The 14,499-nt window shown below is 37.4% G+C and overlaps 1 protein-coding gene and 1 non-coding gene across 2 annotated transcripts; both read right to left on the bottom strand.

Moving 5' to 3' along the window:
* Nucleotides 1–871: 871 nt before the first annotated feature.
* LOC112055117 (methionine aminopeptidase 2) lies at nucleotides 872–13,996 on the bottom strand. The gene is made up of 8 exons (XM_024095123.2): nucleotides 13,772–13,996; nucleotides 13,441–13,623; nucleotides 13,196–13,356; nucleotides 10,186–10,360; nucleotides 9,699–9,907; nucleotides 8,008–8,098; nucleotides 6,680–6,854; nucleotides 872–3,914 (listed from the first exon to the last, which is right to left on the bottom strand). Exons 1-8 carry the CDS (start codon nucleotides 13,911–13,913, stop codon nucleotides 3,662–3,664), a joined length of 1,389 nt encoding a protein of 462 aa, XP_023950891.2. The 5' UTR covers nucleotides 13,914–13,996; the 3' UTR covers nucleotides 872–3,661.
* LOC112055899 (U2 spliceosomal RNA) lies at nucleotides 5,513–5,705 on the bottom strand. Its single transcript, XR_002887540.2, has one exon. It is a non-coding gene; the product is annotated as a U2 spliceosomal RNA (small nuclear RNA).
* Nucleotides 13,997–14,499: the final 503 nt, after the last annotated feature.

Here is a 14,499-nt window from a genome sequence, read left to right on the forward strand (position 1 = left end):
TGCTTGGCCTACTTAAACCAGTTTAAATATATATTTTTGTAATTATTACATGGATTTTAAAAACGTCGGCTGCCATACTTGAATTATTTTCCAACAAAAATAGAAATTAATGCACAAATTCAAACTTAAAACATCACACAAAAAACCTTCGGTCAAAAGAATTTTTTTTTAACAGTAATCGTGATGAGCCGTGAACGCATGGTTTAAACCTAGAAATGCGCGCTTAAAAGTTTCACATTTTGTGAGGTTTTGTGTAATTTCCACTTTTACATTCTGAAAGTATGAATGTACCTACTACAATCGAGTAGGTACATAGTTACAGTAATTTATGCCATCTCATCTACCAATTCTAGGATGGCCTATACTTGTCAGTGAAAGGTACAAGGTAAGAGTTCTTTAAGCTGTTTAATCTAGGAATTCTGGGATGGCCAATACTTGTCAGTGAAAGGTACAAGGTAAGAGTTCTTTAAGCCATCTAATAATCTAAGAACTCTAGGATGGCCTATACTTGTCAGTGAAAGTACAAGGTAAAAGTTATGCCATCTCATCTAGGAATTCTAGGATGGCCTACACTTGTCAGTGAAAGGTACGAGGTTCTTGAAGCCACCTCATCTAGGAATTCTGGGATGGCCTATACTTGTCAGTGAAAGGTACAAGGTAAGAGTTCTTTAAGCCATCTCATAAAAGTATTCTAGGATGGCTTATACATGTCAGCGAAAGGTACGAAGTAAGAGTTCTTTAAGCCATCTCAACTAGGAATTCTAGGATGGCCTATACTTGTCAGTGGAAGGTACAAGGTAAGAGTTCTATAAGCCATCTCGCCTAAGAATTCTAGGATTACGATTCAAGTGATAAATGAAAATCCTCTAAATCCATAAAAGAAGTTTATTCGTATAGTTTACCTGATTACTTACATCGATGTTCTGATTTTTGAGTTCTACTGTAACTCATTTCACTTATTTTAATATTATTTTATACTGTTGCTAAGGAAATAAAAAACAACCAAAAAAACAATTATGGCATGGTATAAATGTGACATCTAGTACGTAGTTGCGTACTGTAGAATATTAATATCACAAAATTCCTTAACAACAGTTGATTTACGTATGGTTTGTTATTATGTATTTATAGATCATGTAAACTCAACAATACAAAGCTGACTAAGTCATTGTTAGATGCAAACGGAAATATTTCCTCTATAATATAATAACATATGTTTAAAACAATAACAGACGTTAGGATATACAGTGTATAAAAAAGGTTGTAAACAAAACTTCTTACCTATTATATAGTTTTAGCCAAACTTTTAGTTCGCTTTGAACTGACAAAATTATTTATATTGGAGAAGTCTAATCTCCATATCTCGTCTCCTATAATGAAGGTCTGACCCTGTAGTAGGCCATTAAAATAGGCTTATTATAACGAGGCCTATCACTGCGAGACTAGTATATCTGCGCAGTTTTCAGTATTGCATTAGCAACTTCAGGGCAGACTATTTGTTTGGCGAGAACTATGTCCTCAGACCAATTACCATAAGACCTGTCTCGATAGACGTTACCCCTCTGTCAAAAGTACATGATCATGATCCAACAAACTGCGTTTATAGAATCGATGTTTCATTGTGTCATATACGTGTGTGTATTACGATTTAAATTTATAGTTGTGTGTAGTGTAATGACACAGGGATATATTTATTGGTGTTAAATATTTTCAATGTGTGAGTTTACCTCATTTCCCTCAATAAACAACAGACAATTTTGTTGGTGAATTTGATTGCGATACTAGTCCAAAGGTAATTGGTCTGAGATCTAACTAACGAATGGAAGAATCTGGTAAAAACTCTAAAAACACAAAATATAAAAAAAAATGTTTTTGACACAGATTTGCACAGGTCCAATATGGCTCAAACATTCCGAATACGCCCTTGTATGAATATATACTCAGAGGCACAACTATCCGCCCACTTTGATATACTCGCGTCATATTAAAGTGGGCGGATAATTGTGCCTCTTGAGTATAGATATCGAATCTTTAAAGTTGGTAAGATATCTATAATAAATTCTCACGTTACATACACCATAAGGGTATTTTCAAAGAATTTTGAATTTTTTGTATGTATGCTGTCATAATCGACCCGCTGACATTTTGATTCAGCAGATCGATTATGCCAGAGATTTAAAGTCATTTTGAATTTCAACTTATTTTCCATTAGTCTGTGTTCAATGTAAAAATATTTATACATATTTTATTGAAATGTTACACCCCAATACACTACTCGCGAAGTTGATCGAAGTTAATTGAAACGGATAGTGTAGGCACTAACTTCGATTCGCTGGACTTCCAATAGGTAGTTGAGTCATAAAATTTAACATAAACAATATTAATTTCATATAAAACATGGGATAAGAGTCCGAAATATATCGACATTGATTAATAAAAGTTGACGATTCTATAGTAAACTTGATTTAGAAATTATTTAATTAATAACTAATAATTTTGTCAAACCGTTAAGTTAAGGTTTAACATTATTAGTTAATAATTAGTTAAGCTGTTCTCCATCAAGTAACGTCGTGACGTCACAAAATGGAGAACAGCATTTTTGGCGTTTGCAAAGATAGATTAAATACATAATTTTTAAATTAAGTTTTCTATAAAATTTTTAACTTTTATTAATTGATATTGATATATTTCGGTTATTCTATGTACTACACAAAATTAATTGTTTATATTAAATTTGATATGAGTCAACTAGCCTATTGTCGTCGGGTTTTGCCAGTCAAAGAACTCGAAGCGATGCGTTACACTCAGGGCTCCGTCGAAGCGAGTTGTGTATTCGAGGCTCTAAGGTTTATAGTAGGGGAGCCCGGGATGCTAAATTTGCAGTTACTCGACCGATTACATTTGGTAGATTAAATTATAGGAAGAATAAATGGTTATCTACTTTTTTCGCTTTTAGCGGTGGAAAAAAAACTACAGACTTTAAAAGCAATTTTTACCACTTTAGCTTACTAAAATTGTCAGAAAATTTTAACGATAAATTAGGAGGTTATTTTCTTCAAAATAAGTAAAAAATCAATCGCGCTCGTAACTCGAGAACTAAAATATAAGGGTTTTATTTTGTAACTTTGAAACCCTCCCATTCCATTACGTTACGCTTAAAACGTCAGATTTTTTAAATGTACAATTTTTAGCTATCAACTCACCTACCTTATCTTAATCTGACGTGCTGGTTGAGTATTTCTGAAGTTAGCTTTTTTTTGGTTGCCCTAAACGTACCCACCAATATTAAGGGCTCATACTTGGTGGAGGTACTCAACAACGTGCAAGGTTTTATAATGATTTATTTATTTTGGTATCATCCGCGAAAAGTCAACGAACCCATGCGACGACGTCACCCAGGTGCAATTGCACGTTGTCGAGTCAACATCTCCTGAGGATGCTCCGGTTTCGGGGTGAAACGTACGTAGAGTATTTTGTCGGACCTGGGTGAAGTTGTCGCGTGGGTTCGTCGGCTTTTCGCGGATCATAGCAAAATAAATAAATCATTATATAATCATGATGAATTTCCGCAAAGTAACGCCTGCTTCTATCCAATATTTAACGTGCAAGGTTTATCTGCCGCGCTCGAGTAACTGCAAGAATCCCCTCGTCGGCTCCCGTACTAGTAGTCGTCGCCGCGCGAGACGACCTCCTTACACGTGGGCCGCAGCAGGATGGTGTGCTCGAACTGCGCCGTGTAGCTGCCCTTGGCGTCGCACAGCGGCGGGTAGGCGTCCACCACGCCCTTGTCGCACAGGTCCTTCAGCGCCATGGCGTAGCGCGACGCGCCCGCGCGCTCCAGCCAGCGCTTACAGAACGCGAGCGTGCCGAAGTTCTTGTTGATCACGTTCAGCAGCTGCTTCGACGACTGCAGTCTGGGAACGCGAATCAAATCAAAAATCATTTATTTCAAGTAGGCTCAGTTTACAAGCACTTTTGACACGTCAGTTGACTATTTTGACGGCCTCCGTGGCGCAGTGGTATGCGCGGTGGATTTACAAGACAGAGGTCCTGGGTTCGATCCCCGGCTGGGCCGATTGAGGTTTTTACACTCTACCGACAAAGACGTACCGCCAAGCGATTGATTTAGCGTTCCGGTACGATGTCGTGTAGAAACCGATAGGGGTGTGCATTTTCATCCTCCTCCTAACAAGTTAGCCCGCCTCCATCTTAGATTGCATCATCACTTACCATCAGGTGTGATTGTAATCAAGGGTTAACTTGTAAAGAATAAAAAAAAAAACTATTTGTAAAGATTCTACCACCGGTTCGGAAGGCAGGTTCTGCTGAGAAGAAACCGACAAGAAACTCAAAAGTTGCTCTTTTTAAAAAATCATACAGTATTATAATTTACAATAATTGTTGATAACATTACAATTTCGTATAGTTTTACTTTTTGTGTGAAGGTGAAAGCTGATCCAATGGCCTTCAAGCGTTTTTATCTTTTAAAATTCAAAATTAATTTATTCAAGTAGGCTCACTTTACAAGCACTTATGACACGTCAGTTGACTATTTGTAAAGATTCTACCACCGGTTCGGAAGGCAGGTTCTGCTGAGAAGAAACCGACGAGAAACTCAACAGTTGCTTTTTTTAAAAAATCATAGAGTATTATAATTTACAATTGATGATAACATTACAATTTCTTATAGTTTTATTTTTTGTGTGAAGGTGGAAGCTGATCCGATGGCCTTCAAGCGCTTTTATCTTTAAAATTCATCAATGTTGTAGTAACCTCGACTAAGTAAATGTTTTTAACACATTGCTTAAAGCTATCGCACGACTGTTATTGTGTACCCTAAGTCCACTAAGTGTGGGCCTTTAAACAGCTCAGTTAAAGGTGCCATTCCATAAATGCTTTCGTGTCTATAACCAAAGAACTAGTACGGGGATACGCGCTATTTGCGCGAGTAGAGCAGAGTGTGGACCGGCAGGGAAACATCGCAGCAGCGCGAGAAGTATTGTATGGTTGCTATATGGTATAAGGCTAAGCTTAGTTGTTTTTCTCTCTGGCACACAACACAATGGACCTAGCACCCGCTTAATCAATGGATTTTATGAAATCCCAAGATATTTGTCTTTCTATCTTCAACTAGAATATACTACTGTCTGTTCCCATTACCGTGGCAATACAGGGATAAAATATCGTTAGTTGACATGTTCGCTGTTTATAATATTAAGTAACGCATAATCTAATCCTAGCTTCATGAATCATCATAATACTAGCAGCTGGCGTTTCACAATTTATTTTATTTGATAGTAAATAAGTAAAATAATAAAAAGTAACTAATTTGTATCACTATCACATTATGGGGTTGGGGCCATTGTAGTACTAGTGCTACAATGGTCCCCACTTATTAGTTATTACGTGCAGTGGCATACATTACTTTTTCTACGACCATGACCATGATAAAAGTTACATGCCACATGGATAATGGAATGTTATTTCAATCTCTTGTGAATGTATCAAATGAATTCTGTGGGCCGATCCCGGCGGCACTGCAATGCCGGGCCGACCCGTGACGGGAGTGGAGCGAGCCCCGAACATCCCGTCAGTTTACAAAAATCAGTTTAATATACTGGTCCCGCATTGCGGGAACTTTCAGATATTAAGCTGAAAAGAACAGATACTACACTTTGATCTTAGCCAAAAGGCCGAGAAGCGATAACGTACACACAAAACTACAGGGTAGTCATGCATTACGGAAGAATCTCCTTAGCGCAATACAGAATTGGGAATGTATATAACAGCGCCATCTAGTGTCATATTTGAACAAAGTCTAACAAATGGATATAGTTTGTTGTTGAGGTAATTTAACCTCGCTGTCATACAACTGATTCACTTAATGACGTTAAGTATCCAGATAAACGAAATTAATGGCAATCTGTCTTCATAATGTGATCTCTGGGCATATCGGTGTAGGTATTTAATATTTATGCGACTGGCATCATTGGGGTTCATCACTTTTCAGTTCAAGAGACGTTCTCTGAACTTTTTTATTAAAGTAAGCATGTTTTGTATAGTTAACACCACATTGTCCAAACTTTATCTTAACATTTTAATATCAAGCAAGCAATAGGGATGAAGATTAGGTTTGAATATATGGCTCTTTATTATACATTTGGGTAAATAAGGTCAATGTTAACTAATTTATACATAAAAAGCAAAGATTGACTGTATATTTGCAAAATAAATAAGATTATAAAATTTCAAAATCTTTTATCGTAATTAGATAAATTAATATACTTTTAGCTTCCTTACATTAAATGTGACATTTATCAATTTAAGAACTATAAACATAAACGCACAAATAATAAAGATATTAGTAATTTTGATTGAACGCCCATACAAGTCTAACGACGAATAAGACATACGACGTCATCAATTCGTACTATTTTGTATGGAGCGTTTTTCAGGGATCCGCGGCAGAGCCGCAAATCTGATATTTTAAATCCCTGTAGCTCCGAAAGTAATGATCGCAGATACCCTGTTACTTTACTAAATTGCCTTACTATTAGCATACACCTAATTTTCATACAATTTTAATTATTTTATATTTATTTATTGATACGTATGATTAATTTTTTAGAAAAATTACCAAAAATCAGAGCTAAGCTCGGTCATCCAGGTAGGTACTTACCTTAAAGGCACAAATTGCTGATCAAAGTTCTTCATGTAGTGCGAGCAGTCCATGTCGTCGTGCACCTGTCCGCGGCCCGTGGAGCCGAACGTCTCGATCGCATAGAACTCGTTCTCCTCCATGCGCGTCGTTTCACCACCTTTCACGATTGGCACAGTTTTGCCGGCGTGAATTCCTGTACACCAAATAAGCAAAGTTACAATCATAGTGTTTTTTTTTTTTTTTTCTATCTTTTAAATATGACCAATATTCCCATTCCCCTCCAACTAGTCGGAAAAGACTGTATTAGGAGTGGGTACGACAATAGACTAACGGGCGGGGATCGAACGACCACCCCTTAGTGAGGAGTCCGACCGCTCGATGAGCTATTGAGGCTATATGACTATAGTTCGACGATGATAATAATTATATGATGGTGAGAGCCGTGATAGCCCAGTGGATATGATCTCTGTCTCCAATTCCGAAGGTTGTTCGAATATGGTCCAGGGCATGCACCTCCAACTTTTCAGTTGTGTGCATTTTAGGAAATTAAATATAACCTGTCTCAAACGGTGAAGGAAAAACATCGTAAGGAAACCTGCATACCAGAGAATTTTCTAAATTCCCTGAGTGTGTGAAGTCTGCCAAACCGCATTGGGCTAGCGTGGTGGACTATTCGCCTAACCCCTCTCATTCTGAGAGGAGACTCGAGCTCAGCTGTGAGGGTTGATAATGATGAATTATATGATAGTGCAAACAGCTTGACACGAAATTAAGAAACATGTACTGGATGACAGGCAAAAAGTCTCTCCTGAATTCTACCAGTAAGTTCTGGACTTTTGGTATACAACTTTGGGGATAAGCCAATACAAGTAACATTGAGATACTGGAATGATTTCAGACCAAGGCCCTGAGATTTAACATCCCACCATACATAAGTAACAAGAATATCCAAAGAGATGTTAAGACAGTCAGACAGAAATTACAGTCTACAGTATTATCTATTATTAGGAGCGACTAGCTATTCATGTCAATGACTTGGCAAATAATGTTTTCAGACTGCAGGGGAAGAATGTTCCAAATGTAGCCAAAAAAAAGATAGCTAGAACACAGCTTAGAAAAGCAAAGGTCATATCATGAAATTTCGAAAACTGCTTGACCTAGAATTATGAAATAATTTGGCAGGTAGCTTATAGTTTTGCAACAGGGACAGATTAAGGAAGCTTAAAGGCAGACGAAGTCGCAGGCATCCGCTTATTAATCATAACAAGAATAAATACGTAAATAAGTACACGTTTTCAACAGAAGTCAATAATATTGTAATAGTGTTACGACAATATCACACTTACGATAAGGGCCAATTGAGTGGCCGTTAAGATTGCGGATCGGTTTCACTTGATACACTTTGCCATCTATCTCCACCTCATGTGACTCCATTACCTGCAAGTAGCATACCACACTAACTTTATATTTATATAATTATATTGAATACAAGTAGCAGTGGCGTAGCATGCCTTATAGGGACCCTGTATCAAAATTAGTTGGGGGGTCCTAAACCTGGCTGAGTTTGTTGTGGGCTCTTCTCGGACCAAGGCGCGTTTGGAACCCTCGTAACTTTAATCACCATCATCTTAAGTTTAATATTATTACCTGTACGTTTCGAAAGAGCTTGTAAACTAAGCCTATTTGAAATAAATTATTTTTGACTTTTGACTTTTGGTTCAAATGAAGGGTAAAGATTTATCTCAAAAGAAACAAAAATGCTCGCTTAAAATAAATATGACAGTGATTTAACCTATGTAGGTACAACGGCTAACCTTCGTATAACGGCCAACTTTTAGCGGCCAAGTGCGGAAAAGGCCCCGGGTAAAAGAAGAACCCTATTTCTTCTTCTTTTCTGGGCCTTGGATGTTTTCAACTTTTAAGCGCACGCTTAACCAAGGAATAAAAATTTTTTTTAAATCAATAACCCGACTACGTAAAAAGGGGTCTAAAAAGAACGAAACAAGAAAATATTTCAGATTAAAATAGAAAAATGCATAGGAACAAAAATGGTCATGGTAGAGCCGTGGTGGATTTTTTTCGGGGTTAGAATATGAGGTTTAAATTCCGTCATATAATTTTTTTATAAAATTAACATAGCCTATGTCTCAATTTGAATTATTACGGATCTTTTGACACACCATTTAATAAAATCGGTTCAGTAGTTTAGTACAGTGGAACAAACATACATACATACATAGACTGCCAAAATCATTAATCCTTTAGGCTTCGCTGCAGTCGAGTAAAATAGAGATTGTGGATTACATAAATTTTACTAATTTTTGCTTTTACACGTACGGGGCCCTGTAGTCCAGGGGCCCCGTATCATTGATACGGCTGATACGGCGGTAGCTACGCCCCTGAAGAGAGAAAGATGGAATAGAAGTTAATTAAAAACAGCCTGAGAAGTAGCCACAGCTTTGTAGAAATTAATTAAAAACAGTCTCCGTAAATAACTATAACAATCCAAGCAACAATGTCATGCAGACATGATAAAGTCGTCTACATATTACGATGTTACTTGAACAGTATTACATTGTGGTTGATAACATTTTAATGTGAATACTAGTTATCTTAGGTGATTATTATTATTATGTTATAGGCTAAACAGCTTTCGCTGATGCGCCTATATTATAGTATAATTATAACATTTGTAAAGCGGCCAATACAATATCGACCTCAGGAATCCAGGTATGCCCCCATATAAAGGTACATGGAGATGATAATATGAAGATAATTTTGATGAAATCATAATTTTAAGTTTTCAACTATTATTACCACCATTAGATTAAATTACATTAGGAAATAATGTTGACATTTCAAAAGTGCTTGTAAACTAAGCCTAATTGAAATAAATGAATTTAGAATTTTTTTTTGCAAGCTTCTCTCACTGGAAAAGATTGCTTCTAATCGTCAAATTTTACTACAACAATACTCTGCATAGTGTGTCTATTGATCGCATCAGAATAATAGAACAAAAAAATTAAGAATATATAACCTCTTGAACAGCAGCTCCAACGTCACAGAGCCTGACGTCAACACCAGAAGCCTTGATGCCCGCTTCAGTGGCTTCTTGAACACCTTTCACCAGAGGATCATAACGCGGGTTGAAGTGCAAAGTGAACGCACAGTCAATGATTCGTCCATTAATATGTGTGCCAAAGTCTATTTTGACCACATCATCATATTCAAGAACCGTGTTGTCGCCTGCAAGGAAAGTTGTTGATATACATGATGCTTGTATTTATATGTAACACATATTCTTTATAAACATAATTATTAATATTTTCTACTAACGGATACGGTCAAGCTACGCTTTGACTTAAGTACACTGAAAGGGATGAGAATACTCACAGTAACCAGTAAATTGTTCAAGGCTGGTAGTCATTCATATTTCAAAATTATTCTTTATTAGTAATATCCATATATTAACAATTATTAGGCATTAAACCAAAAAGAAGAAGAATTTTCATATAATTTTTTACCTGTGTTTGGTGTATAATGGGCAGCACAGTGATTGCGGCTGCAGCCAGTAGGGAAAGCCAGCCCTGCCTTTAAGCCATCCTCACCAATGAGACGTCTTGCTGTGGATTCCAGCTCCTCACAGATTTGTATCATGGTCATGCCTGGCTTTATCCAATCACGAATATATTTGCGTGTCTGGAATTTATTTAAAAATGTATTTCAAAAAATTAGAGACGAGACAAATATCTTAGCAATCCATGGATTCACTTTGCGGGTGCCAGGTTCATTGCGTGGTAGAGAGAATAACTGGGCGCAAAGTTCTGTGTATAATATAGGATTAAGAAATTCTTTGACAATCAATTGACACTCCCCTCCTCTGCTCGTGTTGTTCCCCCTGCCTAGCCAAATTTGGTAAGATCCTATTAGACCAGCTTTGGATACTCATTCTAATATAGAACTAGCTGCAGTTCTAGTTCTTACCGATGTTCTCAAAATAATGAACCACTTGAAATGGCGTTGGTCACATGTTATGCTGCAAGACTGAAAAATTAAGCAAGCAGGTAACACTCTGGTAACCAAGAGATGATACCAGACAATGTGGACGTCCAACAACAAGGTGGAAAGACTACATCCCCTAACACTGGGGCCTCGCTGGACCAGAATTGCAGCCAACAGGGTGCAGTGGAAGCAGTTGGAGGAGGCCTATGTCAGAAGACACTATGAACAGAGGACCATACTATAATAAGATCAAATTCAAAACTTATGCAACTAAACGCTGTTTGAAATAAAAGACTATTTATTCATTTATATTTGGCGTAATTTTAGATATGACCAATATACCTGTTCCCTTTTAATTTCTCAGAAAAGACTGTTAGTAGTGGGTGGTAACTACAATTGTTCAGCAGGTGGGGATCAAACCGGGACCATAAGTGATGATTTGGCTTCTTTTTTGTAGAGGTATGGAAGCTTAAATTTGTGTGTATAATGAGAGAGAGAAAGCTAAAACCGGTAAGTGGCTCAAGTATGCCTCTCTGACAGAGTTACATATTTGTACCTTTTGCCGTGGAGACCCAGTGGCAAAAAATTTTACCGAATCATTTCACAGCAGCTAGTTGCCTCGACTGGTGACAGAAGGGCTGGCTCATTTTTTACACAAAGGATCAGCCTGGCTGTCCAGCGCAGAAATGCAACCAGTATTCTTGCCACCATTCCACGTGGGCATGATTTGTATAGTTATTAGGATAAGTTAGCTTAAGTTCCTTATTGTATTCTTTCTCAATAAAAAAATAAAAAGTGTATAATTATATCTTAGCAACTTCATTCGTAACACTCCTGATGGGCCGCACGGGCCCGGGGGCGTGTAGCGATGAATGAATAACCGGCGACTGATGCACCTCACTTCCGCGCACACACGATTTCACACCCACGCAGACTTTCCCCTCATTACCCACATATCATGGGAGTGTCATCAACAAACTTAACCAGACTATAGTGTTAATACCATGTATTTTTCGAGTATTTGTTTGACAGTGTGGATGTGATCGATTGTAGAAAATCCTTTTCTGAAGCCCGCTTGTTCCACTGGCTGTTGTTCGTCCAGAGTTTTAGTGATTCTGTCAAGTATTATCTTCGCAAATACTTTGTACACATTAGACATCAGACTGATTGGCCTGTAGTTTTCCAAGTCGTTTTTATCACCCTTTTTATGCAGTAGAATAATGTGGGATTTGGTCCATTGCTCTGGAATTTTGCATTTTATTATGATTTCGTTGAATAGTTTTGTAAGGATAGGAACCAGTTCTTCCATTGTACCCTTTAGCAACTCGTTTGCTATTCTATCCGGCCATAACAAAAAAATATACATAGCGTTTATCGACTACGCCAAAGCCTTCGACAGTATAAGCCATGAATCCCTCTTAGACAGTTTAGAACAGCAAGGAGTACCCGCAGCATACATTGACATCATAAATATGATTTATGACAACAATAAAGCTAAAATCCAACTAGAAAGCTTAGGAAATGAGTTTAAAATTGAAAGAGGTGTCAGACAAGGGGACCCTTTATCCCCCAAACTGTTTTCAGCCGTGTTGGAAAGCGTATTCCGCAACTTAGAATGGGAAGACTTCGGAATCAATGTTAATGGTAAAAAACTTAACCATCTCAGATTCGCAGATGACCTCGTACTATTTGAGGAAGATCCAATCAAACTCGGGTGCATGGTTTCGAATCTACATGAAGAGAGCATTAAAATCGGACTCAAAATGAACACAAAGAAGACCAAACTAATGACGAACAGTACTGAGGTCAACATCGGCATTGATAACAACCCATTATTGTATGTGCAAGAATACACATACCTTGGACAAGTTGTTACCTTCAGGGACCAAATGACTAAAGAAATCAGCACGAGAATTGCCGTTGGCTGGAAAAGATATTGGTCCCTGAAGGAGATAATGAAATCCAAGGAACTGAGCATGGTAATTAAGAGGAAGGCCTTCAACACGTGTATCTTGCCATGCCTAACATACGGCTGTGAAACCTGGGCGCTCACCATGGCTCAAAGGGCTAAACTGGCCAGGTGCCAACGATCCATGGAGAGGAGCATGACTGGCCACAAGAAAAAGGATAGGGTAAGAAACACTGACCTTCGAACTAAAACTGGGGTCACCGATGTTTTAACTCGTGTCGACCAGCAAAAGTGGCGATGGACAGGCCACATGCTAAGGGACACTACGGGGAAGTGGAGCAGACTGGTGACGGAATGGTACCCTAGAGATGGCAGAAGGAATCGGGGTAAACAGTTCATTAGATGGGAGGATGACTTAAAGCTCACAGCAGGCCCAAACTGGAGAAGGGTCGCATTAGAGAGAGAGCAGTGGAAGTCGCTGGAGGAGGCCTATGCCGAAAGGCACACTATGTTAAGAGATATTCTTTAAAAAAATAAAAATGAAAACAAAATGTATTGTATATATATAATTGTAATTTCTTAACATAGAATAAAGGGCTTATTATTATAGTGTTAATACCAACCTGCCTGTGAGCTTCTGCAGCCTGCCTTATCTCTTGATAGATATAGTTATGCATTCTATCTAAAGCTCTCTTCTCTTCACTACTGAAGCGATCTTTGGCAGTCCTCTCATCAATACCCTCAGCTGGGCCATGCTCCATTATTTGACCTTCAGGGAAATTGCCTAAAACATAATAAAATAAGAATATTACTATCATTTCCAGATGTGGTTATGTTGATAAAATATATGATAAACTAATTAAATTACCATCGGGGAATAGTTCTCCAATTGGAATTGTTGGTGGGTCAGTTTGCGCCTTGCTAGGGATTTTGTTATTTTTACTTTTATTCTTCTTCTTCTTTTTTTTATCACCCTCTTCATTATTCTCTTCTACTGGAAGTGTTTGAGCCTTTTCCGAGGCTTCAGTTTCATTCTCAATTTCAGTTCCCGCTAAAATTAAAGTTTCTTATTAGTAATTAGAAATCTTATGTTAATAAACAATAACTACAACGCTGTGCTAACATTATAAATACAGAGAAATACTGAGAAACTCGTTAAATCGTCAATAATAAAAAAATAATTTTAGTTGTAACCTAACCTGTCTTCTTCTTTTTCTTTTTTTTCTTCTTCTTTTTAGCCGGGTCTTTGGATTCTATTTCCTCTGCTCCGTCAACCTCCTCCTCCTCTTCTCCGTTCTCTATATCTTTAATTGCCTCTTCATTCTTCAAAATATCAGCCATTGTGTATTGTAATTTTACAAAAATAAATCGGCGCTTGCATGCGAAAAGCAAATTCCACAGTCCAGCACAGACGTCAAATAAAGCCTTAGACACAGTACAACAAAGAGTAAATTAATATACAAAAAACCATAGACAACTATCATAAATATACTTCGTTGATAGTGATTAGTGATAGAGAGGCTAAGACCAAATACATATGGACTTGTATCGCCTCGTTTTCACCAACATAATTGTTTGTCGTTTTTTGGGGGGACGAGAAGGGGACGAGGTAAACTCACACATCGAAAATATTTAACAACAATAAATACATTCTGTGTCCTTACGATACACACAACTATAAAATAATATGAATCGCAATACACACATGTGTAATTTAAACATAGACTAATAAACATATCGCTTAAACTAGTAACACAGAGTATTCGATTACTTGATTGATGTTTTGCGGTTCCAGCTGAAGAATCTATTATTTTTGGATATCGTTTTTAATACAAAATTAATATAATTCAGTTAGAAATACTTACGAATGAAACGTAGTATCATATTTTAATAAATTAGAAACTATTGACCCTTTTTAGGGTTCTGT

This window comes from Bicyclus anynana, chromosome 7 (assembly GCF_947172395.1).
Source record: "Bicyclus anynana chromosome 7, ilBicAnyn1.1, whole genome shotgun sequence".
In the NCBI taxonomy this organism is placed as follows: domain Eukaryota; kingdom Metazoa; phylum Arthropoda; class Insecta; order Lepidoptera; family Nymphalidae; genus Bicyclus; species Bicyclus anynana.

Coding starts and splice junctions, on each gene's coding strand:
- LOC112055117 (XM_024095123.2), bottom strand. CDS start 13,913: ATGGCTGATATTTTGAAGAATGAAGAGGCAATTAAAGATATAGAGAAC. Junction 13,624..13,771: donor AAAGAAAAAGAAGAAGACAG/GTTAGGTTACAA, acceptor CTTTAATTTTAG/CGGGAACTGAAATTGAGAAT. Junction 10,361..13,195: donor CTGCAGAAGCTCACAGGCAG/GTTGGTATTAAC, acceptor AATAAATTCCAG/ACACGCAAATATATTCGTGA.